Source organism: Oncorhynchus tshawytscha, linkage group LG19 (assembly GCF_018296145.1).
Source record: "Oncorhynchus tshawytscha isolate Ot180627B linkage group LG19, Otsh_v2.0, whole genome shotgun sequence".
Classification (NCBI taxonomy): domain Eukaryota; kingdom Metazoa; phylum Chordata; class Actinopteri; order Salmoniformes; family Salmonidae; genus Oncorhynchus; species Oncorhynchus tshawytscha.
Window position 1 is genome coordinate 22,019,410 of NC_056447.1, and position 26,816 is coordinate 22,046,225.

Here is a 26,816-nt window from a genome sequence, read left to right on the forward strand (position 1 = left end):
AAGAGGTGACTCCGGGATGCTGGCCTTCTAGGCAGAGTTCCTCTGTCCAGTGTCTGTGTTCTTTTGCCCATCTTAATCTTTTTCTGTTATTGGCCAGTCTGAGATATGGCTTTTTCTTTGCAAGTCCGCCTAGAAGGCCAGCATCCCGGAGTTGCCTCTTCACTGTTGACGTTGAGACTGGTGTTTTGCGGGTACTATTTAATGAAGCTGCCAGTTGAGGACGTGTGAGGTGTCTGTTCCTCAAACCAGACACTCTTATGTATTTGTCCTCTTGCTCAGTTGTGCACCGGGGCCTCCCATGATGCTCCAAATACTCAATGAGTCTAAAGATGACCAGTTTTATTGCTTCTTTTATCACAGCAACAGTTTTCAGCTGTGCTAACATAATTGCAAAAGGGTTTTCTAATGATCAGTTCGCCTTTTAAAATGACAAACTTGGATTAACTAACACAACGTGCCATTGGAACACAGGAGTGATGGTTGCTGATAATGGGCCTCTGTACGCATATGTAGATATTTAATAAAAAATCAGCAGTTTCCAGCTACAATCATAATTTACAATATTAACAATGTCTACACTGTATTTCGGATCAATTTGATATTATTTTAATGAACAAAAAATAGCTTTTCTTTCAAAACAAGGACATTTCTAAGTGACCCCATACTTTTGAACGGTAGTGTATATCAATTAGATATTTCTGTATTTAATTTTCAATACATTTACAAAAATGTTATCAATTTTGAATTCAGGCAGTAACACAACAAAGCGTGGAATAAGCGAAGGGGTATGAATACTTTCTGAAGGCACTGTCTATGCATAGTCACACTAGGTCTACTGTATGACAATTATTTTAGGAAACCCCCAAGCATATGTTCTTCTTTTTTTTGTTGATGTGAAAAGCGTAGGATGCTGTTTTCCTCTTTTGCAGAAATCTGTGGTGTAGAGCTATCTGTGTCAAGTGGAGATGCTACAGACAGCAGATGTTATCAGATATTTTCACATGCATACAGTAAGATTTTTTACAAAGTTCTTATCAGGCTGACTCACACACACACACACACACATTTTCAACCCTCACCAATTTCCACAGATAATTCATCATTAATATTCTGCAATAACGCAAATGATATAATTCTAGACCTCACATGTATGTTCAATAAATGTTAAATGAATGTAGACAATATGTTTTGTTTTGGACTTGTATTAGGTTTTGGTTGTAAATTGCAATCAGACAAATTTTACAACCCAGTGTAGACTGCAAAACGTTGATGACACTGACTCACGTTATAAACTAATTAAGTTAGTTAGATAGATTAGATATGAATTTATGAAGTTCATTGCCTCACCCTTTATGGAAGTTCATCGTCTAAGATACTCACAGTAATTTTCCACCTCTCAATGTCCTAGTCTGTAATCCCCAGAAGACTTCAATCATTCTAGTTCACAATAACTCCATGGCTTCATACCACAATGGCTTACCACCCTGTAGCACTCACATCTGTAATCATAAAGTAATTTGAAAGGCTGGTTATGGCACACATCAACTCCATCACCCCATTCACCCCCAGACCCACTCCAATTTGTATATTGCCCCAAGACAATAGAATCTCAATTGCACTCCACACTGCCCTCACCCACCTAGATAAAAGGAATACCTATGTGAGAATGCTGTTCATTGACTACAGCTCAGCGTTCAACACCATTGTTCCCTCCAAGCTCGTCACCAAGCTTAGGACCCTAGGACTGGACACCTTCCACTGCAACTGAATCCTGGACTTCCTGAAGGGCCGACACCAGGTGGTAGGGTAGGCAACATCTCCTCCGCCACGCTGACACTCAACACGGGGGCCTCACAGATGTGTGTGTTTAGTCCCCTCCTGTACTCACTGTTCACCCACGACTCTGTGGCCACACACGACTCCAACACCATCATCAAGTTTGGGATACAGGAAATGTGGAGAGGAGCACACCGACATCCACATTGACTGGGCTGCAGTGGAGTCGGTTGAGAGCTTCAAGTTCCTCGGCGTCCAAATCACTAAGGATTACAAATGGTCCACTCACATGCACACTGTCAGGATGAAGGTGCGACAGTGCCTCTACCCCCTCTGGAAGATGAAAAGGTTTGGCATGGGCCCTCAAATCCTCCAAAAGTTATACAACTGTACCATTGAGAGCAACTTGACAGCACCGCCCTTGTTCGCATTATGTTAGAGAGGGTGGTGCGGACAGCCCAGAACATCTCTGGGGCTGAGCTCCTCGCCATCCAGGACCTCTATATCAGACGGTGTGAAAGGAAGGCCTAGGAAAATCATTAAAGACTCCAGCCACCCAAGCCATAGACTGTTCTCTCTGCTTCCACACAGCAAGTGGTACCGGTGCATCAAGTATGACAACAACAGGCTCCAGAACAGCTTCTATTCCCAAGCTGTAAGACTGCTAAATAATGGCTACACAGACTATTTGAGTTGACCCTTGTATTTTATTTTTGATTTTTGCATTGTCTCTATGCACAATCACAGGACTCTACATACGGACACTGACACTCCAACACACATAACATGAATACACATTTATACTGACTCTACACACATACACGCACACACACTCACATACAATAATAATTGCTGCAACTCTGTTTATCATATATCCTGATGCCTAGTCACCTTACCGCTACTTCTGTCATTCCAGTATCCCTGCATATTTTAAATATGGTATTGGAACTGACTCTGTATATAGCTTCTTGCTTTCTCATCTTCTTATTTTTATTTCTTGTTTGTTTTTTCTCTGACTTACGTTATATTTAGTGCTACATTGATATTTATTACTGCATTTCGGGGTTTGGCGCTTGCAAGAAAGACATTTCACTGTACTTGTGCACGTGACATTAAAACTTGAAACTTAATCTACCGTAAACACAAGAACAAAATTATTGCGCGCTCGGTCTTGGCGTTATGGTAATTTATTCACCCACCACTGACGCACTTCCAAAGACCCGCTGAAATTCAAAGTGTATTTGAAAAGGCGTCAAATGAACAGCCGCACGAATCTTTTCGCAGTTTATGCTCAGTTTTGACTTGTTTGCTTGACCTACACGGACACTTCTGTTGAGGTAAAGGAACGTTATATTCGACACATTATAGGTGAATAGCTGAAAGTATGTTCAACCAGCTAGCAGCACTAACGTTCAGCTATCTGCATTCTCCAGAGTCCAGTTAGCTAACGTTAGCTTGTAGCTAGCCAGCTGAGTTATTGTAACGAAACTGCCGAATAAATCAATTAGCTAAATTGCATGCACGATAGCTAGGAACTTAATTTGGTGTTTATTTCACAGGAAGATCATGGATGGGGAATTTCGAAGTGGGTTGGCGACAGCTTTGAAGAGACATAGAGACCCTTTGTCTGACACGGAAGACAATGTCCACTCGTCTGGTGAGTGTCAACATCACTGCGTGCGTATGAGTGCTTGTTAATTAAACCCCCTAAGGTAGACGTCCACGCCCCGCGAAAATATAATTAATAAATGAATTCAAAATCAAATGTCAAAATGATCTTTGATATGACCTTTAAAAAAATCAAATCAAATGTATTTGTCACATACACATGGTTAGCAGATGTTAATGCGAGTGTAGCGAAATGCTTGTGCTTCTAGTTCCGACAACGCAGTAATAACCAACAAGTAATCTAACTAACAATTCCAAAACTACTGTCTTATACACACAAGTGTAAGGGGATAAAGAATATGTACATAAAGATATATGAATGAGTGATGGTACAGAGCGGCATAGGCAAGATACAGTAGATGGTATCGAGTACAGTATATACATATGAGATGAGTATGTAAACAAAGTGGCTAGTGATACATGTATTACATAAAGATGCAGTAGATGATATAGAGTACAGTATATACGTATACATATGAGATGAATAATGTAGGGTATGTAAACATTATATTAGATAGCATTGTTTAAAGTGGCTAGTGATATTTTACATCATTTCCCATCAATTTCCATTATTAAAGTGCCTGGAGTTGAGTCAGTGTGTTGGCAGCAGCCACTCAATGTTAGTGGTGGCTGTTTAACAGTCTGATGGCCTTGAGATAGAAGCTGTTTTTCAGTCTCTCGGTCCCAGCTTTGATGCACCTGTACTGACCTCGCCTTCTGGATGATAGCGGGGTGAACAGGCAGTGGCTCGGGTGGTTGTTGTCCTTGATGATCTTTATGGCCTTCCTGTAACATCGGGTGGTGTAGGTGTCCTGGAGGGCAGGTAGTTTGCCCCCGGTGATGCGTTGTGCAGACCTCACTACCCTCTGGAGAGCCTTAAGGTTTAAGAGGTGCTGCTGCGCCTTCTTCACGATGCTGTCTGTGTGGGTGGACCAATTCAGTTTGTCTGTGATGTGTATGCCGAGGAACTTAAAACTTGCTACCCTCTCCACTACTGTTCCATTGATGTGGATAGGGGGTGTTCCCTCTGCTGTTTCCTGAAGTCCACAATCATCTCCTTAGTTTTGTTGACGTTGAGTGTGAGGTTATTTTCCTGACACCACACTCCGAGGGCCCTCACCTCCCCCTGTAGGCCGTCTCGTCGTTGTTGGTAATCAAGCCTACCACTGTTGTGTCGTCCGCAAACTTGATGATTGAGTTGGAGGCGTGCGTGGCCACGCAGTCGTGGGTGAACAGGGAGTACAGGAGAGGGCTCAGAACGCACCCTTGTGGGGCCCCAGTGTTGAGGATCAGCGGGGGGGAGATGTTGTTGCCTACCCTCACCATCTGGGGGCGGCCCGTCAGGAACTCCAGTACCCAGTTGCAAAACAATTCCATATCGCTAAGCAGACCCCCCACTTCCCTGGCTTATGTCATCAGTGCAGTGTTGGGGCATACCCATTATTATTGTGAGCTTCCCTTTGCTGTCTTACAGATGTCAATGATGTTCAGAAAAGGCGTCGCCTGGAGGTGTTGGGAGAGGAGAATGTCAGCCCTACAAAGAAGTCTTCAACTAGAGATCTCCTCCGGTGTGCAGAGCTGGTGAAGCCTGACACCCCTGCTCTCTGCTCTGTCCGCTCCAGAGTACAGCAACTAACCCAGAGACGTGAGGGTAAGAGGATAACGCCCCCTCCTAAAATAACCAACTCGCAGCCTGTATACAGTATCGATAGAATTAGAATATGGCAGTATCCATGCAACACTCAGATCTGTAGTCATTGAGAAACAGTGACTCCAACAGGTGATGTTTTGTTTACAGGAGGGCATGTGCTGGCTCAGAGATGCCTCTCTGATCCAGGGTCTGGGGTACCATCCATTAAATTCCAGGATGGATTCAAAGAGCACCATCTTATTGGTGAGTTTTCTTACCTTCCAGCTTCTTTACCATTCATTGAATGCGAGTGAGAACACATCTGCACAAAAGTGGTTAAATGATAGGAGCATCTGGTCTGTTTTTCAGGTGAGGCAGAATTCAGCTCGCGGGTGGAGCGGTTTAAATCCCCCACCACTCCTCAGGCCAGCCCCCTGCCAGCCAACCGGTGGCCCCGTACCCTCTCCAACGCTGTTACCAACTTACAACTGAAACTCGAGGCCAGTGACACGCCCAGCTCCAAACAAGCCTCCCGCATACGCCAGGTCTGTGCCACACACAGGTGAAAAATCTGTCTGTGCCCTTGAGCAAGGCAGCATCTGCTAAATGACTAAAATGACCCAGGAGTCTTGAGGTATGCAATGCATTCTGAAATGTTGATGTTGCACAATTCTTAAAATTCCTAACTGCTTCTTTTTGTCTGAACAATCAGGAGAGGGAGGAGGAGCTGCGTCTTGTAAGGGCCCAGCCAATCACAGAGAATGTCTTCCTAAAGCGAAGCTTCTCTGATTCCTCACTGACTGAGGTAAGTTTTGTTACCCTCTCTCTTGTCTGGTCACGGAATATTGTTAAGGGTTATGTTTTTTGGCTTCCGCTCAGCCCAGTCAAAGCTCTTCTCTGTCTTGGCACATCAAGGCGGAATGAGCTTCCCGCTGACACTAGGACAGCAGAGTCCCTGCCCGTCTTTTGAAAATGCCTGTAACTCTACATCTTCAAACAGTATCTTAAATTGTGTGCACAAATTCTGATCTGTTTCTCTTAGTTGTCTAAAACTCTAAGATCATATTTTATAACTTGTTGGCAATGGAACAAGCTTTCAAGTCATGCCCACCTGACTCATATTGCGATTTATAATGGACCCTTTTTGAATTGCGTAAAGAACAGTAATTGTGTGATGGCGGTTATGCAGGGCTGTGTTCCAAATGAAATGACTACAAGTATGCTTGCTCTAGTTCCTCAACAGCACAGCTAGGAGAAAAAGAAAAAAAAACTTTTATAGTTGAACTCTTTGTCATAAAATTGCTTAGGAACTGCACATGTTGGAGAGGTGTGTGTGTGTGTGCCATTTGGAGACACCAGTTAGTCCTCTCACTCGAACCCTTCATTTCTTATTTTTATTTTGCAGATACCCCACATTTTCCAGGAATAGGCTTATGTTACTGAATGTATCCACAGTATTTTCAGATTTTGTTGTAAGCAAATGTGACAAAGTACAGTAAATGTAATATACACATAAAATCTGTTATGTTGTGTAATATTTGGTTTCAGTCCTGTCAGGTGAACTGTTGTGTACTCACCATTTGGTCTAATCATTTTTCCATTATCTCCAAACGGTTCCCTTTCAATTACTACTGTGGTTATGCATTTTCATATTTCTTAAACATTTCAATATACTGTAGCAAATGCCTATGTATGTAAAGGGTTAATCGCTCTGGATAAGACCGTCTGCTAAATTACTAAAATGTTGAGCTCAAGTACTCGTTTCCTGATAGAACAATGATACTTGTTGTGATATCATTAGAGGGCGACCCCACCTGTCTCCTCATTCTCCCCTTGGATGATGTTTAGACGTAGCAAGAGACTGCAGTGGCCACCGTTCCAACCATGGAATGTGAGTTTACGTATATGGACTGAGTGTAACTGGTTCTGAGGAGAACAGGGTGTCTTGAATTGTCACAGGTGTCATTTTCATCCTTTAGGTCACTTGAATGGTAATCTGGTGTAGGGTTCACTTGGTCCTTCATATAGTGGTACAGAATCTTTATAATACACTGCTCAGGAAAATAAAGGGAACACTTAAACAACACAATGTAACTCCAAGTCAATCACACTTCTGTGAAATCAAACTGTCCACTTAGGAAGCAACACTGATTGACAATAAATTTCACATGCTGTTGTGCAAATGGAATAGACAACAGGTGGAAATTATAGGCAATTAGTAAGACACCCCCAATAAAGGAGTGGTTCTGCAGGTGGTGACCACAGACCACTTCTCAGTTCCTATGCTTCCTGGCTGATGTTTTGGTCACTTTTGAATGCTGGCGGTGCTTTCACTCTAGTGGTAGCATGAGATGGACTCTACAACCCACACAAGTGGATCAGGTAGTGCAGCTCATCCAGGATGGCACATCAATGCGAGATGTGGCAAGAAGGTTTGCTGTGTCTGTCAGCGTAGTGTCCAGAGCATGGAGGCGCTACCAGGAGACAGGCCAGTACATCAGGAGACGTAGAGGAGGCCGTAGGAGGGCAACAACCCAGCAGCAGGAAAGCTACCTCCGCCTTTGTGCAAGGAGGAGCCCTGCAAAATGACCTCTAGCAGGCCACAAATGTGCTTGTGTCTGCTCGAAAAGTCAGAAACAGACTCCATGAGGGTGGTAAATGAGGGCCCGACGTCCACAGGTGGGGGTTGTGCTTACAGCCCAACACCGTGCAGGACGTTTGGCATTTGCCAGAGAACACAAAGATTGGTGTGGAGAACGTTCTGCTGCCATCAACATCCTCTCAGCATGACCGGTTTGACGGTGGGTCAGTCATGGTGTGGGGTGGCATTTCTTTGGGAGGCCGCACAGCCCTCCATGTGCTCGCCAGAGGTAGCCTGACTGCCATTAGGTACCGAGATGAGATCCTCAGACCCCTTGTGAGACCATATGCTGGTGCGATTGACCCTGGGTTCCTCCTAATGCTAGACCTCATGTGGCTGGAGTGTGTCAGCAGTTCCTGCAAGAGGAAGGCATTGATGCTATGGACTGGCCCGCCCGTTCCCCAGACCTGAATCCAATTGAGCACATCTGGGACATCATGTCTCGCACCACAGACTGTTCAGGAGTTGGCGGATGCTTTAGTCCAGGTCTGGGAGGAGATCCCTCAGGAGACCATCCGCCACCTCATCAGGAGCATGCCCAGGCATTGTAGGGAGGTCACACAGGCACGTGGAGGCCACACACACTACCGAGCCTCATTTACATCAAAGTTGGATCAGCCTGTAGTGTGGTTTTCCACTTTAATTTTGAGTGTGACTCCAAATCCAGACCTCCATAGGTTGATAAATTTGATTTCCATTGATAATTTTTGCGTGATTTTTGTTGTCAGCACATTCAACTATGTAAAGAAAAAAGTATTTAATAAGAATATTTCATTCATTCAGATCTTGGATGTGTTATTTTAGTGTTCCCTTTATTTTTTTGAGCAGTGTGTATAATGCCTTTGGAAAGTATTCAACCCCCTTTACTTTTTCCATATTTTGTTTCGTTAAAATATGATTTAATTGTGGAAGAAAAATTCTACATTTTATGAAAATTTCATGAAAAATAAAACACTAATATATTTTGATTAGATAAGTGTTCAATGCATGTTAGAAACAGCAATAGCAGCAATCACAGATGTGTGTTTCTGGGTAAGTTCTTAAGAGCTTTGCACACAAAGATTGTGCAAATATTGAACATTCTTTTTCAAATTCTTCAAGCTCTGTCAAGTTGGTTGTTGATCATTGCTACACAGACATTTTCTAGTTTTGCCATAGATTTTCAAGACAATTTAAGTCAACTGTAAATAGGCCACTCAGGAACATTCAATGTATTCTTGGTAAACAATTCTATTCTGTAGATTTGGCCTTGTGTTTTAGGTTATTGTCCTGCTGAAAGGTGAATTCCTCATCCGGTGTCAGACTGAACCAGGTTTTCCTCTAGGATTTGGCCTGTGCTTTGCTCTATTCTGTTTTTTTATCCTAAGGAAACTCCCTAGTTCTTTACTGATGACAAGCATGCAGTACCCATAACATGATGCAGCCACCACAATGCTTGAAAATATGACGTGGTACTCCGTGATGTTGGATTTGCCCCAAACATAATGTTTTGTATTCAAGACAACAGTTAATTTCTTTGTTGCAAACAGGATGCATGTTATTGGAAATGTAAACAATGTTTATTATGCACATGCTTCCTCCTTTTCACTCTTTAGGCTAGTATTGTGGAGTAACTACAATGTTGTTGATCCAGACTCAGTTTTCTCCTATCACAGCCAATAAACTCTTAACAGTTGACTATTGCCCTCATGGTGAAATCCCTGAGCGGTTTCCTTCCTTTCCGGCAAGGTGTATTGATACACCATCCAAAGCCTAATTAATGACTTCACCATGCTCAAATGGATATTCAGTATTCATATTTCTATGAATCGGTACCCGTTGTGAGATTTTGGAAAACCTCCCTGATCTTTTGTTTGAATATGTGCTTGAAATTCACTACTTGACTGGGGGACCTTACATATTGTATGTGCGGGTTGCAAAGTTGAGGTAGTCATTCAAAAATCATGTTCAACACTTGCACACAGTGAGTCCTTGAAACTTATGTGACATGTTAAGCACATTTTTACTCCTGAACTTATTTAGGTTTGGCATAAAGGGTTTCATTAGTTATTGACTCAAAATATTTCATTTTTTCATTTGTTTAAAAAAATAAATGTATCCACTATTACATGGGATATTGTGTGTAGATTAGTGGCACAATCTCAATTTAATCCATTTTAAATTCAGGCTGTAACACAACAAAAAGTGCGAAGTCAAGGGGATTGAATACCTTCTGCTGTAGATGCATAGACATGTGCATAAGAGGAATTTTACCTATTTTAGGGGGCTGATTTGTCTGTGTCCAGCAGGCAGACCTCAATGTGACTGGTGATGAACCTTTTGGGGTGAAGGACGGCAGCTTTACCGAGACATCTGTCTTCACTAAGGTCGATGTAGTGGAGCCTCCAATTCAAGACACCGGTAAGACACTGCAAGAGAAGTCAATGCATTATTTCAGTTTATGAGCTTGAAGGTAGATAAGTTAATGGTATATGTTTAGAAAAATCTGACTAAAATGTAAGAATCTGAATTTTGTGCAAATATCAGTGTAGAGAGGTCAGATTGTGATTATTCAACAGGTGAGGTGGCAGAGTCCTCAGTTCACATGGATGTCCCACCAGAAGAGGTGAAGGGGAGACACATGGCTGAGCGACAGGCAGAGTGCACTATGGTCATTTGTCAGGGAACTTCTCTCCCAGATGAACAACATGAGGCAGCAGAGGGTCCTGTAGTGAAAGAGCAGCAAAAGGCAGTCTCTCCTGCTAGTGACAAGCATGTGGAAAGGGATTTAGTGAAGTTCTATGTTAATGCTGAGTCCCATTTATTTTTAGATAATCCTGTGGCAATGGAGTCAAAAGGAGATGGTGAGGAGTTGGGTTCTTCTGTAGTTGAGGAGCAGATGGGGTCCCTACAAGAGAAGGAGATGAGGTCTTCTGTAGTTGAGTTGGGGTCCTTTGTAAATGAGGACGATGTGGGTTCCCCTTTAGGTGAGAAACAGGTGGGGTCTGCTGTAGGTGAGGAAGAGGGGGTAGTTCAGTCCCATCTAGAGAAGGTTGGGGACCTATTAAGTGAGGAGATGGAGTCTTCTGGAGTTGAAGAACAAGGGAAAGCAGAAAGTATTTTAGTTGACGTCCAGGGTGAGAAGTCTGTTCTAGGTGAAGACCAGGGGGAGTTGGGTCCTTCTTTGGGTCCAGAGCAGGGAGAGGCCGCAAACGCATCAGCTGTGTCAGGCAGAGAACAAGGAGACTCTGAGCTGCTTACAGACGAGGAACCGACTGATAAACCACAGTCGGAGGCCAGAGGGTTAAAGAAAGTCACATTTATCCTGGAGCCAGAAATGATCAATGACTCAGCTCTGTCTGAGCTGGACTCTTCATCTAGCTGGAAAAGAGAAAGTATGTCAGGTGAGACATATCTAGGTTGTTGGCACAAGTTGGGCAGGTGGTGAGACACAACCACGTTGGGTTACACATAGTTGCGCACACACCTGGGCATAAAGTCATAAAGATACTGGTCAAATTTTTCTGGCACTGCCATTGTCTAAACAAGGGATTCAATGGGTCACGGCCAACACTTTGCACCCCATCTTTTTTTACACCATGAACAGCCAAATTATGACGTTTTAAAATACTTGTTACATCATGTTGTAGACCAGGGATTGTCAACTATATTCAGCTGTGGGCCAATTTATTTGAGTGGTTGGTCGTGGGGCCGGAACATAAAACAAATCAAAATGTATTTGTCACATGCGCCGAATACAACGGGTGTCGACCTTACAGTGAAATGCTTACTTACAAGCTCTAACCAACAGTGCAATTTTTAAGTAAAAAATAGTTATTAGGTAAACAATAGATAAGTGAAGAAATAAAAAAACGTAACATGACAGTGAAAATAACAGTAGCGAGGCTGTATACAGTTGGTACAGAGTCAATGTGCAGGGGACACCGATTAGTCGGGCTAATTGAGGTTATATGTACATTTGAGGTAATATATTTGTAGACTGCGAATTGACCGCAAGAAGCCTAAATGGATATACAGTGCTTTCGGAAAGTATTTCAACCCCTTCAATTTTTCCACATTTTGTTACGTTACAGTCTTATTCTAAAATGGATTTAATTGTACCCCCCCCCCCAATTTACACACTTCCCCATAATGACAAAGCAAAAACAGGTATTTAGGAATTTTTCCTAATTTATATTTTTTTAAATAAAAAAACTTTGCACATTTAGACAAGTTTTCAGACCCTTTACTCAGTCCTTTGTTGAAGCATATTTGGCAGCGATTTACAGCTTCAAGTCTTCTTGGGTATGACACTACAAGCTTGGCACACCCGCATTTGGATTTTCTCCCACTCTTTACAGATCCTCTCAAGCTCTGTCAGGTTGAATTGGGAGTGTCACTGCACAGCTATTTTCAGGTCTTTCCAGAGATGTTCAAATCTGGGCTCTGGCTGGGCCACTCAAAGACATTTAGACACTTGTCCCGAAGCCACTCCTGCATTGTCTTTGCTGTGTGCTTAGGGTCGTTGTCCTGTTGGAAGGTAACCCCAATCTGAGGTCCTGAGCGCTCTTCATCAAGGATCTCTCTGTACTTTGCTCCGTTCATCTTTCCCTCAATCCTTACTGGTCTCCCAGTCCCTGCCACTGGAAAAACATCCCGAAAGCATGATGCTGCCAACACCATACTTCGCCGTTGGGATGGTGCCAAGTTTCCTCCAGCCGTGACGCTTGCCATTGAGACCAGAGTTCAATCTTGGTTTCATCAGAACAGAGAATCTTGTTTCTCATGGTTGGAGAGTCCTTTAGGTGCCTTTTGGCAAACTCCATGCGGACTGTCATGTGCGTTTTACTGAGGAGTGGCTTCCGTCTGACTACTCTACTATAAAGGCCTGATTGGCGGAGTACTGCAGGGATGGTTGTCCTTCTGGAAGGTTCTCGCATCTCCTCCCTGAGCCCCTTCTCCGATTTCTTAGTTTGTTTTGGTACCCTTCCCCAGATCTGTGCCTCGACACAGTCCTGTCTCCGAGGTCTACGGACAATTCCTTCAACCTCAGCTTGATTTTTGCTCTGTCATGCACTGTCAAATGTGGGACTTTATATAGACAGGGAAGTGCCTTTTAAAAAAATAAATTGAATTTACCACAGTTGGATTCCAATCAAGTTGAAGAAACATCTCAAGATTGATGAATGGAGACAGGATGCACCGGAGCTCAATTTCGAGTCTTGTAGTAAAGGGTCCGAATACTTATGTAAATAATGTATTTGTTTTTATTTTTAGAATACATTTGCAAAAATGTCTAGCCCCGTTTTTGCTTTGTCATAATGGGGTCTTGTGTTAAATCATCAATTTTAGAATAAGGCTGTCATGTAACAAAATGTGGAAAAGGTAAAGGGGTCTGAATACTTTCTGAATGCACTGAAATGATTGTTTAGTCAAATATTACAAACCTTGATTACATTTCTGAACATTGTCCTGCATAGGGTACCGTCTTTGGGACAATAAAACGGGTGTCCTGACTCTCTATGGTCTCAATCCCGTGGCGTTTATTGTAGGGGTGTTCAACCCAGCGTCATGGCTAAATTCCCAACCTGGCCACATTCCATCATGGCCACCTAATCATCCACCTCATTCCTAATTGGCATTTATCATTCCTCACCTCTCTAACTGATAGTTGATGTGTGGTGAGAGTTCTGGTGCAAAATGGTCGCCGTGCTTCACCTTGATGGTGGATGAGGTGAGTTTCCCTCTACTATGTAAAGCGCTTTGAGTACCTCAGTTGGTAGAAAAGTGATATATTAACTTGTGTGTGGGAATACTTGAACAGATTTCCAAAATTAAAATAACTTGTAGCTGATTTCCTGGTATTTTTAGGCTTATGTCCAACAACGAAAATTAAACAATTTTATGTTTTTGGGGCTCAGAAAACTGCCAAATAAAACCACCGTCAATTGGGGAACCCTGTTGTAGATGCACTAGGGTGACATTTTTTAATGTCTGGATGTAACTTGCTGCATATGGGGATTTATCCACAGAGACTGAGCTGAGCTCTCGCGATGAAACCAACACCGCTGAGATGATTGACCTAATGTTTGATGAGGTGCTGGAGGCTGCTGCCCAGGGAAGGATGGAAGAGGACACTGAGGATCACAGTAGTGGCATAGCCACAGCGATGCGTGGAATAGAGGAAACAGACACAGAATTGGACAAAGCTGAGGAGGGTGAAGACCTGGAAGAAACCAAGGAACTGGACTCTAGTGCAGATGAGCTTCTGTCCTTCCCACCCAGCTTTATTCTCTCTCCTCTCAGCAAGTCTGTGGAAGCTGTGGTCACTCCTATGGTAAGGCTCTGCAGACAGACAGTGGTACCATGGTCACCTAGTTCAATGTGATTCTGAAAGTGAATGATATTTTATTAGGATCCCATTAGCTCTTGCGAAAGCAGCAGCAGCTAATCTTGCTAGGGTCCACACATGAAACATGACATCATACAGAACATTAATAGACAAGAACAGCACTGCATACTTACAAACGGCACATACAGCCTACACATCATTACATGCACACAATATCTAAGTCAGTAAGGGAGAGGCGTTGTCGTGAGGCGTTGCTTCATCAGTTTTTTAAAACCAGGTTTGCTTTTCATTTGAGCAATATGAGATGGAAGTTCGACGCAATAATGGCTCTGTACGCTAACAATACTGTACGCTTTCTTGAATTTGTTCTGGATTTGGGGACTGAAAAGACCCCTGGTGGCATGTCTGGTGGGTTGTTTGTGTGTCAGAGCTGTGTGTAAGTTGACTTCGCAAACAATTTGGAGTTTTCAACACAATGTTTCTTGTAAGAAATGATGCAGCCAGTCTCAACTTTTAGTCAAGAGAAACTGGCATGCGTTAAATGTATATTAGCCCAACAACTAGAGCCTGCAAGTGCGGTGTCAAAAGCAGTGCATCTCTTTATTATGGACAGACCTCTCCCCTCTTCATAACCACTTAATCTATATAGTGCGTTTAGAAAGTATTTAGACCCCTTATCTTTTTCCACATTCTGTTACGTTAGTCTTACTCTAAAATTGATTAAATAAACAATTGTCCTCATCAATCTACACACAATACCCCATAATGACAAAGTGAAAATGGGTTTTTAAAAATGTTTGCAAATTTATTACAAATTAAAAAGCAATGCCTTAATTACATAAGTATTCAGACCCTTTGCTATGAGACTCATTTGAGCTCAGGTGCATCCTGTGCCCATTGCTGATCCTTGAGATGTTTCTGCAACTTGATTGGAGTCTACCTGTGATAAATTCAACCGACATGTATATGGTTGAATCATCAGCATACATGGACACAGGCTTTGTTTAATGCCAGAGGCAGGTCGTTGGTAAACTTAGAAAGGAGTACCTAGAGCTTTCCTGCGGTACACCACATTTTACATGTTTGACATTTGAGAGGCTTCCATTAAAGAAAACCCTCAGTTCTATTAGGTAGCTCTGAATCCACAATATGGCAGAGGTTGGAAATCCATAAAACACAAGTTATGGTCAATAATATCAAAGGCTGCACTGAAATCTAACAGTATAGCTCAAACAAATTTAATCAATTTCTTTCAACCAATCATCAGTCATTTGTGTCATTGCAGCACATGTTGAGTGCCCTTCCCTATAAGCATGCTGAAAGTCTGTCAATTTGTTTACAGAGAATTAGCATTGTATTTGGTCATACACCACTTTTCCCAACAGTTTGCTAAGAGCTAGCAGCAAGCTGATAGGTCAGCTGTTAGAACCAGTCAAGGCCGCTTTACCTGTCTTGAGTTGTGGAATGACTGGTTTTCCTCCAGGCCTGAGGATAAACACCTTCCTCTAGACTCAGATTAAATATATGATAGACAGGAGTGGCCAGTCATCTACCATCCTCAGTAGCTTTCCATCTGTCAATGCCAGGTTTGTCATTATTGATCGATAACAATGATTGTTCCACCTCTCCCACACTAACTTTACACAATTCAAACTTACAATGCTTTTCTTTCATTATTTGTTTTTTAATGCATGTATACGATGGCTCACTGTTCATTGTTGGAATTTCCCGCCTGAATTTCCCTACATTGCCAATGAAGTAATCACTAAAATAATCTGGAACAACAATGGTTTTGTGATGAATAAGCCATCTGATTTGATGAAAGATGGAGTTTAATTCATCTTTCTGCCCATAACTTCATTTAAATGACAGTTTTTTTTCTCCATCGTTTTTTTTTGTCATTGTTCTTGGCATTCAAAGTTTTGAATGTTTTACACTTAAATGTTCCTCACGTGTTTGATATCCCCACAGAGACTTGCAGCCAATCAGCTAGCCAACCCTCCATCCCTACTTCTGACTCCTGAAGAGCTGACCACTCCCCCTGCTGATAGTGCCCCTCTCTACAGGTGAGTCATCTTGTCCTCTACACTTCAGGACAAGCAGAACTGACAGCGGTCAGCTAACATGAGTGAAATTAAACTCATTGACTATGAAAATCTTTCAAAATATATGATTGGCTTGTTATTTATACCTGTGACGACTCCAATGTGTTTTGTGATTGACAGCATCGATGCCTACCGCACCCAGAGACAGAGCACCAAGCCAGCCATCCAGAGTGTAACCCCAAGGGTGCAGAGGCATGCCGCTGAGAAGTCTCATCCCCAGCACTGTGTCAACACCAAGGAAAGGATCATGGTCTGTAGTAGGACTGTTGGAACGGTTGAGTCTATTCTGTATGTCTTCCGTGTCATGGAGAGTGACTACCTGTGTAGCATATCATCCAAACTTTGCATGTCCTTTATGTGGGTATTGACAAATGTACCACCAGGATAACATTGGCTTTGGCACTGACCATGTTTACATCTGTGCAGTATTCCGGAGAGTAGCTCATATCCTGCTTAAGGTCTTTTTCGGGAGAAGCTGTTACCATGCATCCTTTGATATCCCACTCATGAGTATCCCTGTATCCATGAATACAAAATAATATTCCTTTATTTAAGTTAATGTGGGTTAACTGAAATATGGACACTGTGGGCCTATAACTTCTCACGTAGCGTAGTATTAACTCCTCACAGTGAAATAAGACAAATGTTAGTTGTGTCTTGGGAACAGGAGTGGAGAAATTATTTCTTATAGCATCTCTTGCGGAAATGCGAGTACACGTGTAATGTGTTATCTTTGACACTGTTATGCAAGCAGACAGTATTTCAACCACATAAGATATGCACTCAAGACTAACTGAAGTTTTATCAGGAATGTGTTTTGTCATTTTCTCAGGTTTTCATTTCCTTAAAACTGATGACATTTTGCACAGGACTGATCTTTTCACTTTCAGTTATTCTGTTTTCTCCCCAGTCCCCAAATGAAACGGTAAAATTGACAACTTTACAGATATTAACTGCTGTAGATTACTCATGCATTCATTCTATTGATGTAAGACATTATTCTGGTGAGCTTTACTTTATTTAGTCTTTTGGGGCAACAATTTATAACAGAAGAGAAGCTGCAGGTCTCAAACTGTAGTTGACAACCAAATGTCGGAAATGTATAATATAGCCAGTGGTTTGAAGTGGTTTGTTTGTGATAGGAGAATTATGTTCTCGTGTTCATTAACCAATTCAATTGTAATTACTGTCTGCTATATCAGGATTTGTAAGATACTGATAGAAATGAAAACAGTCAAATGTCAAATTCACGGGAACGTTCTGACTTGCACAGTACAAAGACCTTCATTTTATAGCGACACACATACTTCCATACAAAACATCAGGTATCTACCCAGCCGACAGAGATTGGGGTCCGTGAGAATAGCTTCTCCCCTCCTTCCCCCAAGATAGGGAGAGACCTGGGAAGTTCTCAGTGTCCCAGTCAAGGTCGGCACAGAATCTGACTCTGACAGTCTGTTATCCCCAAAACATGAATTCCCCAAATCATTAATTCGGACTAAGAACTACACTATAGGGTATAATATTATTCTACTGACTAAAACCACACACAGGATTATAATAATCTAACGATTCAAATCACTTTCATACATGCATTAAAATCTAACGATTCTAATCAGTTTTGATTCCAATCAATTTCATACAATCATACGGTTTCGAAGTTATAGTTTCAGAGTGTAATATTCTCTAATAATTTATTAAACACAAGTAAAACATATTCCCTTAAATTTGACAATCCGATGACATCACACAACACCCATGATATGTGAAACTTAGCCTGCACAGACCACAGTAAAGGGGGTGAGATGTTTACATGCCACAGTATCCCGTCTTACATCAGCATGTCCCAGGCATCTAATCTGGGTTTCTCATAACCGGGATACGAGCGTTTTCGGGTGATTGCGAACTGGATATTATGTTTATATGCATGAACTCAAAAACAATACTTGAGTGTCCCGAATAATAACCGGATATTGGTGTGCATGGATTTGGTATTTTAGTTATTTTATTAGGATCCCCATTTAGCTGTTGCAAAAGCTGCAGCTACTCTTCCTAGGTTCCACACAAAACATAATACATCATTAGTATTCTGTAAAACACAAAACATCATTAGACAAGGACAGAACTACATAAATTTTTTAAAAGGCACATGTAGCCTACATATCAATGCTTAAACTCAAACTATCTAGGTCAAATAGGGGAAAGGCGTTGTGCCGTGAGGTATTGCTTTGTTTTTTTTAAACCAGGTTTGCTGTTTATTTGAGCAATTTGAGATGGAAGGAAGTTCCATGCAGTAAGAACTCGATATAATACTGTACGTTTTCTTGAATTTGTTCTGGATTTGGGGAATATGAAAAGTCCCCTGGTGGCATGTATGGTGGGATAAGTTTGTGTCGGAGCTGTGTGCAGGTTGACTATGCAAACAATTTGGGATTTTCAACACCTTTTTATGTTTCTTATAAAAAGAAGTGATGCAGTCAGTCTCTCCTCAACTCTTAGCCAAGAGAGACTGGCATGCATAGTATTAATATTAGCCCTCTGATTACAATTAAGAGCAAAACATGCCGCTCTCATCTGGGCCAGCTGCAGCTTAACTAGGTCTGTCCTTGGAGCACTGAACCACACGACTGGATAATAATCACGATTAGACAAAACTAGAGCCTGCAGAACTTCCTTTTTGGAGTGTGGTGTCAAAGCAGATCATCTCTTTTATTACGGCTAGACCTCTTCCCATCTTTGCAACCATTGAATCGATATGTTTTGACCATGACAATTCAAGGTAACGCCAAGTAATTTAGTCTCCTCAACTTGTTCAACAGCCACACCATTCATTACCAGATTCAGATAAGGTCTAGCACTTAAGGAATGATTTGTACCAAATACAATGCTCTTAGTTTTAATGTTCATGACCAGTTTATTACTGGCCACCCATTCCAAAACAGACTGCAACTCTTTAAGGGTTTCAATGACTTCATTAACTGTGGTTGCTGGCTCGTGATGGTTGAATCATCAGCATACATGGACACATGCTTTGTTTAATGCCAGTGGCAGGTCATTGGTAAAAATAGACAAGACTAGAGGGCCTAGAGCTGCCCTGCGGTACACCACACGCATGTAAATGTGACCAATGTAAAGAAAGAGTATTTAAACGAGTATGGCTGGTTGGCGTGAATCTCCTATCCTCCTGTGATTGGTCAGGTTCTGAATGAGGATGCTGCCAAGCTGCAGATGGTCATCAAACAGACGTTACAGGCCCTGAGCTGCTGCACTGACGAGGACCACGGCAGGGGGTCCCTGGAGGAGGCAGAGGCTGATAAACTGCTGCTCGTCTCCTGTGAGTCTCCATCCACTCATATCCCACCCCTATCTTCATGATGTTTTCTCTCCTCTCCCCTAATTTGTCTGCTGAATTAGTGTATAATCTTCAACCTCATCCATCTCACTGCTATTGCTTTTCTTCTCCTGTATATGTCTATGCTGGAAGGTATAATGGACCTCTTGATTTGTTCCATTGCTTGATCATCTGACTGTCCCCCCCTTTGTCTCTCTTCTGTGTGTCAGGTGAGAAGCGGGCAGCCCTGCTGGCTGAGGTGGCCAGGCTGAAGGAGAGGGGGGGCTCAGTCTCTGAGGATCTAGAGGGGGGTGATGGTGAGGGTGACTCCGGCATGTCCCAGCAGCCCTGCAGGGGCACCGTCAGCATCAGCAGTGTCCAGCTCCCTCTCAAGGTGGAGTTTGTCTGCTCTGCCCGCACACAAACAGGTACCTACAGTCGGTTAGGCTACGTGTATTAGCACCTTTGTAGTATGATGTTTGTTGCATCGTTTATTTTGAACCATTTACTCTGCTGCTGCTTGCTGCCAAGGTGAGTTGTTTGCCTGCTCATTTGGGTTAAATGTTCAAGTAGTAAAGTACAATTAATTAATTTTCAGCTCAAGACACATTTGAAACCATACCAGGTGATTAATGAACAACCCTCCTGACTATTTCTCTCCTCAAAAAGGTCGGCCCACTCATTATTTCTTTGTCCTGATTCGTTATGGACCCTGCAACATCGTTGCGACCCCATTGGCCACGGCAGTGGACGCCCAGAATGGCGACACCATCTCCTTCCCCACCTCCATCACCCTGTGAGTCCAGCTACTGGTTCCATATGGAGGAAGTGAAGAGTAAAGGAGAACTCACCAGACCGATTGTCGGTCTGTACAGTAGGGGGCTGTTCACTTGTCGACGCGTGTGTTGTAAGGTTCATGTTGAATCGGTTTTGTCAATTACGGCAAGCACACTGTTTGGAGTAGCTAGGTTCTCTTGGCAGGCAACTGGTCTGTCTTTGCCTTTAAAGGAGATGCTTGTGTAATATCTGCTGCACTACTGCTAAAATGGCTCTCGCCCCTAGTCTGTCCAACACTTTCTGTGACTGACTGTAATTATGTCCCTTCAGGCAGGACATTCGCTCCAACTTTGAGATTGATGTGGAGGTCTACAGCCTGGTGAGATGGAACATATTACTTTATTTCTCACCTAAAATGTGTGTATAAGTAAATATCGTAGATGGTCAGTGATAAGAATGTGTGTTAACAGGTTGTATGTAAAAATGTACAAACTGTCTTCTATTACTCAGTCCCACACCTCAGGGAACACCTGCAATGTGGATCTCCGCAGCTCCACCAAGTCAAGGGTGAGTGCGACATCTTCTGATTTACGAATGCTATCCAATGTTCTATGGCTGACAATGAGAGATATACAGTGGGGCAAAAAAGTATTTAGTCAGCCACCAATTGTGTAAGTTCTCCCACTTAAAAAGATGAGAGGCCTGTAATTTTCATCATAGGTACACTACAACTATGACAGACAAAATGAGGGAAAAACATCCAGAAAATCACATTTGGATTTTTATGAATTTATTTGCAAATTATGGTGGAAAATAAGTATTTGGTCAATACTTTGTTATATACCCTTTGTTGGCAATGACAGAGGTCAAACGTTTTCTGTAAGTCTTCACAAGGTTTTCACACACTGTTGCTGGTATTTTGGCCCATTCCTCCATGCAGATCTCCTCTGGAGCAGTGACATTTTGGGGCTGTTGCTGGGCAACACGGACTTTCAATTCCCTCCAAAGATTTTCTATGGGGTTGAGATCTGGGGACTGGCTAGGCCACTCCAGGACCTTGAAATGCTTCTTACGAAGCAACTCCCTCGTTGCCCGGGCAGTGTGTTTGGGATCATTGTCATGCTGAAAGACCCAGCCACGTTTCATCTTCAATGCCCTTGCTGGTGGAAGGAGGTTTTTACTCAAAATCTCACAATACATGGCCCCATTCATTCTTTCCTTTACACGGATCAGTCGTCCTGGTCCCTTTGCAGGAAAAACAGCCCCAAAGCATGATGTTTCCACCCCCATGCTTCACAGTAGGTATGGTGTTCTTTGGATGCAACTTGGCATTCTTTGTCCTCCAAACACGACGAGTTGAGTTTTTACCAAAAAGTTATATTTTGGTTTCATCTGACCATATGACATTCTCCCAATCTTCTTCTGGATCATCCAAATGCTCTCTAGCAAACTTCAGACGGGCCTGGACATGTACTGGCTTAAGCAGGGGGACACGTCTGGCACTGCATGATTTGAGTCCCTGGCGGCGTAGTGTGTTACTGATGGTAGGCTTTGTTACTTTGGTCCCAGCTCTCTGCAGGTCATTCATTAGGTCCCCCTGTGTGGTTCTATGATTTTTGCTCACCGTTCTTGTGATCATTTTGACCCCACGGGGTGAGATCTTGCATGGAGCCCCAGATCGAGGGAGATTATCAGTGGTCTTGTATGTCTTCCATTTCCTAATAATTGCTCCCACAGTTGATTTCTTCAAACCAAGCTGCTTACCTATTGCAGATTCAGTCTTCCCAGCCTGGTGCAAGTCTACAATTTTGTTTCTGGTGTCCTTTGACAGCTCTTTGGTCTTGGCCATAGTGGAGTTTGGAGTGTGACTGTTTGAGGTTGTGGACAGGTCTTTTATACTGATAAGTTCAAACAGGTGCTATTAATACAGGTAACGAGTAGAGGACAGAGGAGCCTCTTAAAGAAGAAGTTACAGGTCTGTGAGAGCCAGAAATCTTGTTTGTAGGTGACCAAATACTTATTTTCCACCATAATTTGCAAATAAATTCATTAAAAATCCTACAATGTGACATTCTGGATTTTTCCCCCTCATTTTGTCTGCCATAGTTGAAGTGTACCTATGATGAAAATAACAGTCATCTTTTTAAGTGGGAGAACTTGCACAATTGGTGGCTGACTAAATACTTTTGCCCCACTGTACATGTCAAAAGCTCAGTTCTGATCATATTTATTTTTTAGGTCACTCCAAGGAAGCTTCTAAGCACCATCAAGGTAAATTATCTGCTTTCTTATCTGTGTATTACTTGAAATGGTGAGGGGCATATATTTATACCCCCTTTCCAGTTACATGTTACTAATCTGAAAACATTATCTTGTTGCTTTTCAACAGAGATCCAACCAAAATGTAACATGTAAGTATTGTTGTCCTAGTTGCATATGATCTGAAGATGACATTTGTCCTGAGTGATGACAGTTTGATTGAATTGAATCAACACCCCACAGCTTCTACCATGCCGCCCCTAAACACCCAGCGCACCAGCAACTTCTCTCTGGTTGGTTCTCACAAGATCTCCCTGGCCTCCCTGGGCCAGAGCAAGTTCCCCCTGGACAAGGTAGGCTCATCTCACCTGGCTCCCCGTCTCAGTCACACCTGCTGCAGTGCTCCAGCCTGGATTATATATGTTTAGTGTACCTGCCTGCACTCCTACAGTATGGGAAGATGTAGGGATGCATGTTTTGTCAGTCAATTCCTTGGTTTTATTGTGCCTCTTTAAAATGTTTTGTTTTGAACCACCTGCTTGCTTGTATCTCACTGTCTCTTGAGGATGTGTACCACTATCTTAATCTTTTTGGCTGAATCTACTGTATATCCTGTTACATTTTCAGATTTTCCACCTATTGTAATTCTTTCAGTTGCGATATCAGATCGGATGGTTGTCATTTCCTCACATGACTTGTTTTTCTTTTTTCTTCGTTTTCCAGTCTGGGCTGGGTCACTTGTTGGGCTGTGATTATGGAATTTGGGGTAACAATTAATTGTCATGCAAATTGGTATTTATTGTAATTTTTTGGGGTTGACAATTTTTTTGCTGTTGCTTGTAATGCATCTTTGAGCATTATCTATAACATACCTAATATAAAACAGCCTTGGTACCACCCCTGTCAAACTTTACCCACTTCATAAAAAATTTAAAATGATTATTGGGTAAACTATGTCTTCTTGAATATGAAATTGAATCGCCCCCCCAATCTTCTAAAATGAATGTATTAAGATGTTTATGAACTCCAAAAAATTCACTCCTACTGTCTGTTACATAAATATACGATAACTGTGCCAGCCCTAGTCACTTGGGATGTTACCTCTATCCCTCCCTTTTCTGTCTCTCTCCACTTGTGCACAGATGAAGTTTGACGGCAAAATCAGGAGACTCCTGGGAGATGAGTTTCAGGAAAAGGTTTCACTTTCACTTTTCCCCACGTTGCACACTCACCTTTACCCCTTTTTTCTCTTTGCTTCTCCATTTGACTCCTTTCATGCAGCCAGCAAAACTGGTATCAATAATTAGTCTTCGCTACACTGGCTATAATATCAGTGATGGATGCTCCATAGGTAGATTTCTAAGCACATTTCAATCAATGTTCATATGACTTTTCTTCAATTTTTCTTTATTGCATGTTTTGTTTACCTCCCTAGCTAGATGAACTACAAGCAGCTTAACCCTGGTATCCATGTAATTCCACATTTGTGCAGGTGCCCTTCCTGTCTCCACTAGAGGGAAACATATACCTGCAACTGGACAGCGAGAGCCACTCTAATGTCCAGCACCAGGGCTTCCTTGTGAGTTTATTTTTTTTTTGTTTTTTTGTTTTTTTGTCAATTTGCTTCGATCTCTCAAGTGCATATTATCTTGTTCCTGTCCTCTATACTTTCTTTGTCACCAGCAGCATACCACCCTGCATACCATTGCTGGCTTGCTTCTGAAGCTAAGCAGGGTTGGTCCTGGTCAGTCCCTGGATGGGAGATCAGATGCTGCTGGAAGTGGTGTTGGAGGGCCAGTAGGAGGCACTCTTTCCTCTGGTCTAAAAAATATCCTAATGCCCCAGGGCAGTGATTGGGGACACTGCCCTGTGTAGGGTGCCGTCTTTTTGGTGGGATGTTAAACGGGTGTCCTGACTCTCTGAGGTCATTAAAGATCCCATGGCACTCATCGTAAGAGTAGGGGTGTTAACCCCGGTGTCCTGGCTAAATTCCCAATCTGGCCCTCAAACCATCACGGTCACCTAATAATAATCCCCAGTTTACAATTGGCTCGTTCATCCCCCTCCTCTCCCCTGTAACTATTCCCCAGGTCGTTGCTGCAAATGAGAACGTGTTCTCAGTCAATTTAAAATAACGGATTAAAAAAATAAAAAATTGTGATTCATCCTCCACCCACCCCTTTGTTCTACCTCCTTCCATCCAGACAATGTTTGAGGTGGTGAATGGATTTGGAGCTTGGCATCGACGCTTCTTTGTCCTGGAGGGAAACCACATGTCCTATTGGAACCACCCCAATGACAGAGGCAGCAAGGTGGGCATTGAGCTCTTGGTTCCAAGCTCTCAGGTTATCAGAACGATTTTGAAAAAAAGAAACTATGGTTAACAATTCCATTATGTTTATTGCATACATGATAATACACTTGATGGTATTTCTGATATCTTTTCTAATATGTCTATGTACCTTTCCTGCTTTAAAATGCATTGCCTCTTGGGGACATTAATGTTTTCTCTTAACTGAATATACAAAGTCACACTAACTTGATTTAAACATTCTCTCCTCTACTGTTCTCTATGTTGTACTTGCAGGCAGCAGAAGGCAGCATCTCCCTGTCTAGTTCCTCTAGTCAGAGTGTGAAGCCAGTGTTGAGAGAATCCTGTGCTCGCCCCTATACTTTTGAACTGGTCAGCAGCGTCCAGACTGCACAACAGGATGACCAGGGCGCTCTGGCCAAGTAAATAATATTACATATTTTCTTACTCCCTTATGACACATGCAAATTAGCTTGACAGCAAGTGGTCATGAATGTTTTCAATATTAATGTTTTGTGGAGGACTGACACTGCTAAAGTGAGCCTGTCTGTATCTGATAGACAGTGGTGTATTTTCATTGATCTTGTGATATTTCTCATAACATGTTCTCTCTGTTCTTCAGGTGCTGGTTCTCAGCAGATACTGGGGAGGATCGAGGGGACTGGATGGAGAACCTGAACCAGGTTCTCCTGGACCTGCATACCTGGACTCGATGCACCCCTGAACCATGCTAAAGTACAGCCCAACAACCAGGCCGGCTGTGGGAACATGAGGGACAGCAGTCTGTAACACACTGTTATAATCATATCTTTATGAATTCTTATGATTACCATTGGGAGATTATTTTAGACTTGGGGATATTTTGCCTTTCCTTTGATTTGTCACTTTCAATAGCCATTTAAAATAGAGCTCCATCTTGTTGCTTGATATGTATACTATTTACCTGAGCTTGAAGTAGATTTAAATGAATCCATATAATCTACAAACACTATTAAATACGTATCAAACCTAGTGCAGAAGAGCACTAACACTAAACAAATGATTAGTCCAATAGTGTAGTTATAATTTTCATAAGACTAACAGAAAAATGCCAGACATGGCTGCTGGACAATATGATTTCACTACTACAGCATTGCTGTAATACCCTCAAGTGTAGAAATATGTCTCTCGGAAATAAGAAATCTCTACCTGACACACAACCTACCTAATCTAGAAACTTGTGAATTTAGTGATTCAACTAGAATTGCAGTCAAATTGAGTTATAGCTCAGTTTTTCAAGTACAGTACTATCTGCTACAAGGTAAATATGGACTATTTCACAAGTTAAATTCTTCATGTTCCTTAACTGAATCTATTGCTGTGTTGTGCATAACACAACGTGGGGCCGGCCTGTCAACAAAGATGGTACCCAAGCACTTCAAATGGACTATAGAATGATAAGGTGTATAATGTTAGTGCTTCATCTCATGATAAATCCTAGTAGCAGCCTAAAAGGTGGTGAATGTATATGCTGACTGTAGTCAACCTTGTTTTTTTTTTTTTTCCTTCATGTATTTACTGTCAATCGGTCATTCTCTTTCTGTATGTGGATGTTATCCCTATAAAATACCTGTCAACATTCTTTATATGCACATGATTGATGAAGGTACTACCAGTAAATAATACAAATGGTCTAATGGCATACTGTCTGAATTTGTTTTGAGTCCATGCAGTTTGTCATGCTCTTCTGTAAATTTGATATGGAAAATATTTGCAATGTTTTTGGTGCACATGCAATTTGAGTTTATAAAACCATAAGCTCAAATATAGCTTTCATTGTCCTCTGTCTTAAAGCTGACATCTTCCTCCATAATATAGTTATGGCAATATTAGCATATGAATGAGTGAGCCATACAGTGTTTACAACATTGTAAAGTATTGAGGGAATGGGGTTGGCTATGGAGCAGGAATGTCATACAGGAAGTCATGCCTGTGTTTGATGTGTACT

The 26,816-nt window shown here is 42.2% G+C and overlaps 1 protein-coding gene across 7 annotated transcripts; it reads left to right on the plus strand.

Moving 5' to 3' along the window:
* Positions 1 to 2,956: 2,956 nt before the first annotated feature.
* LOC112218460 (anillin) lies at positions 2,957 to 26,502 on the plus strand. Of its 7 annotated transcripts, none has more exons than XM_024379266.2 (25): positions 2,957 to 3,113; positions 3,336 to 3,433; positions 4,919 to 5,095; positions 5,243 to 5,338; positions 5,444 to 5,619; positions 5,787 to 5,879; positions 6,876 to 6,965; positions 10,001 to 10,115; positions 10,274 to 11,098; positions 13,727 to 14,031; positions 16,018 to 16,112; positions 16,272 to 16,401; positions 19,350 to 19,485; positions 19,713 to 19,910; positions 20,152 to 20,278; positions 20,590 to 20,638; positions 20,770 to 20,826; positions 22,498 to 22,530; positions 22,649 to 22,670; positions 22,762 to 22,871; positions 23,661 to 23,714; positions 24,011 to 24,097; positions 24,723 to 24,830; positions 25,106 to 25,251; positions 25,452 to 26,502. In XM_024379266.2, exons 2-25 carry the CDS (start codon positions 3,343 to 3,345, stop codon positions 25,561 to 25,563), a joined length of 3,432 nt encoding a protein of 1,143 aa, XP_024235034.1. In that variant the 5' UTR covers positions 2,957 to 3,113; positions 3,336 to 3,342; the 3' UTR covers positions 25,564 to 26,502. The 7 variants fall into 7 exon arrangements, with proteins under 7 accessions (XP_024235034.1, XP_024235042.1, XP_024235040.1 ...); XM_024379274.2 differs by having other exon boundaries at positions 10,274 to 10,558; XM_024379272.2 differs by having other exon boundaries at positions 10,526 to 11,098.
* Positions 26,503 to 26,816: the final 314 nt, after the last annotated feature.

Coding starts and splice junctions, on each gene's coding strand:
- LOC112218460 (XM_024379266.2), top strand. CDS start 3,343: ATGGATGGGGAATTTCGAAGTGGGTTGGCGACAGCTTTGAAGAGACAT. Junction 20,827..22,497: donor GCAGCTCCACCAAGTCAAGG/GTGAGTGCGACA, acceptor TTTATTTTTTAG/GTCACTCCAAGGAAGCTTCT. Junction 25,252..25,451: donor GACCAGGGCGCTCTGGCCAA/GTAAATAATATT, acceptor TCTGTTCTTCAG/GTGCTGGTTCTCAGCAGATA.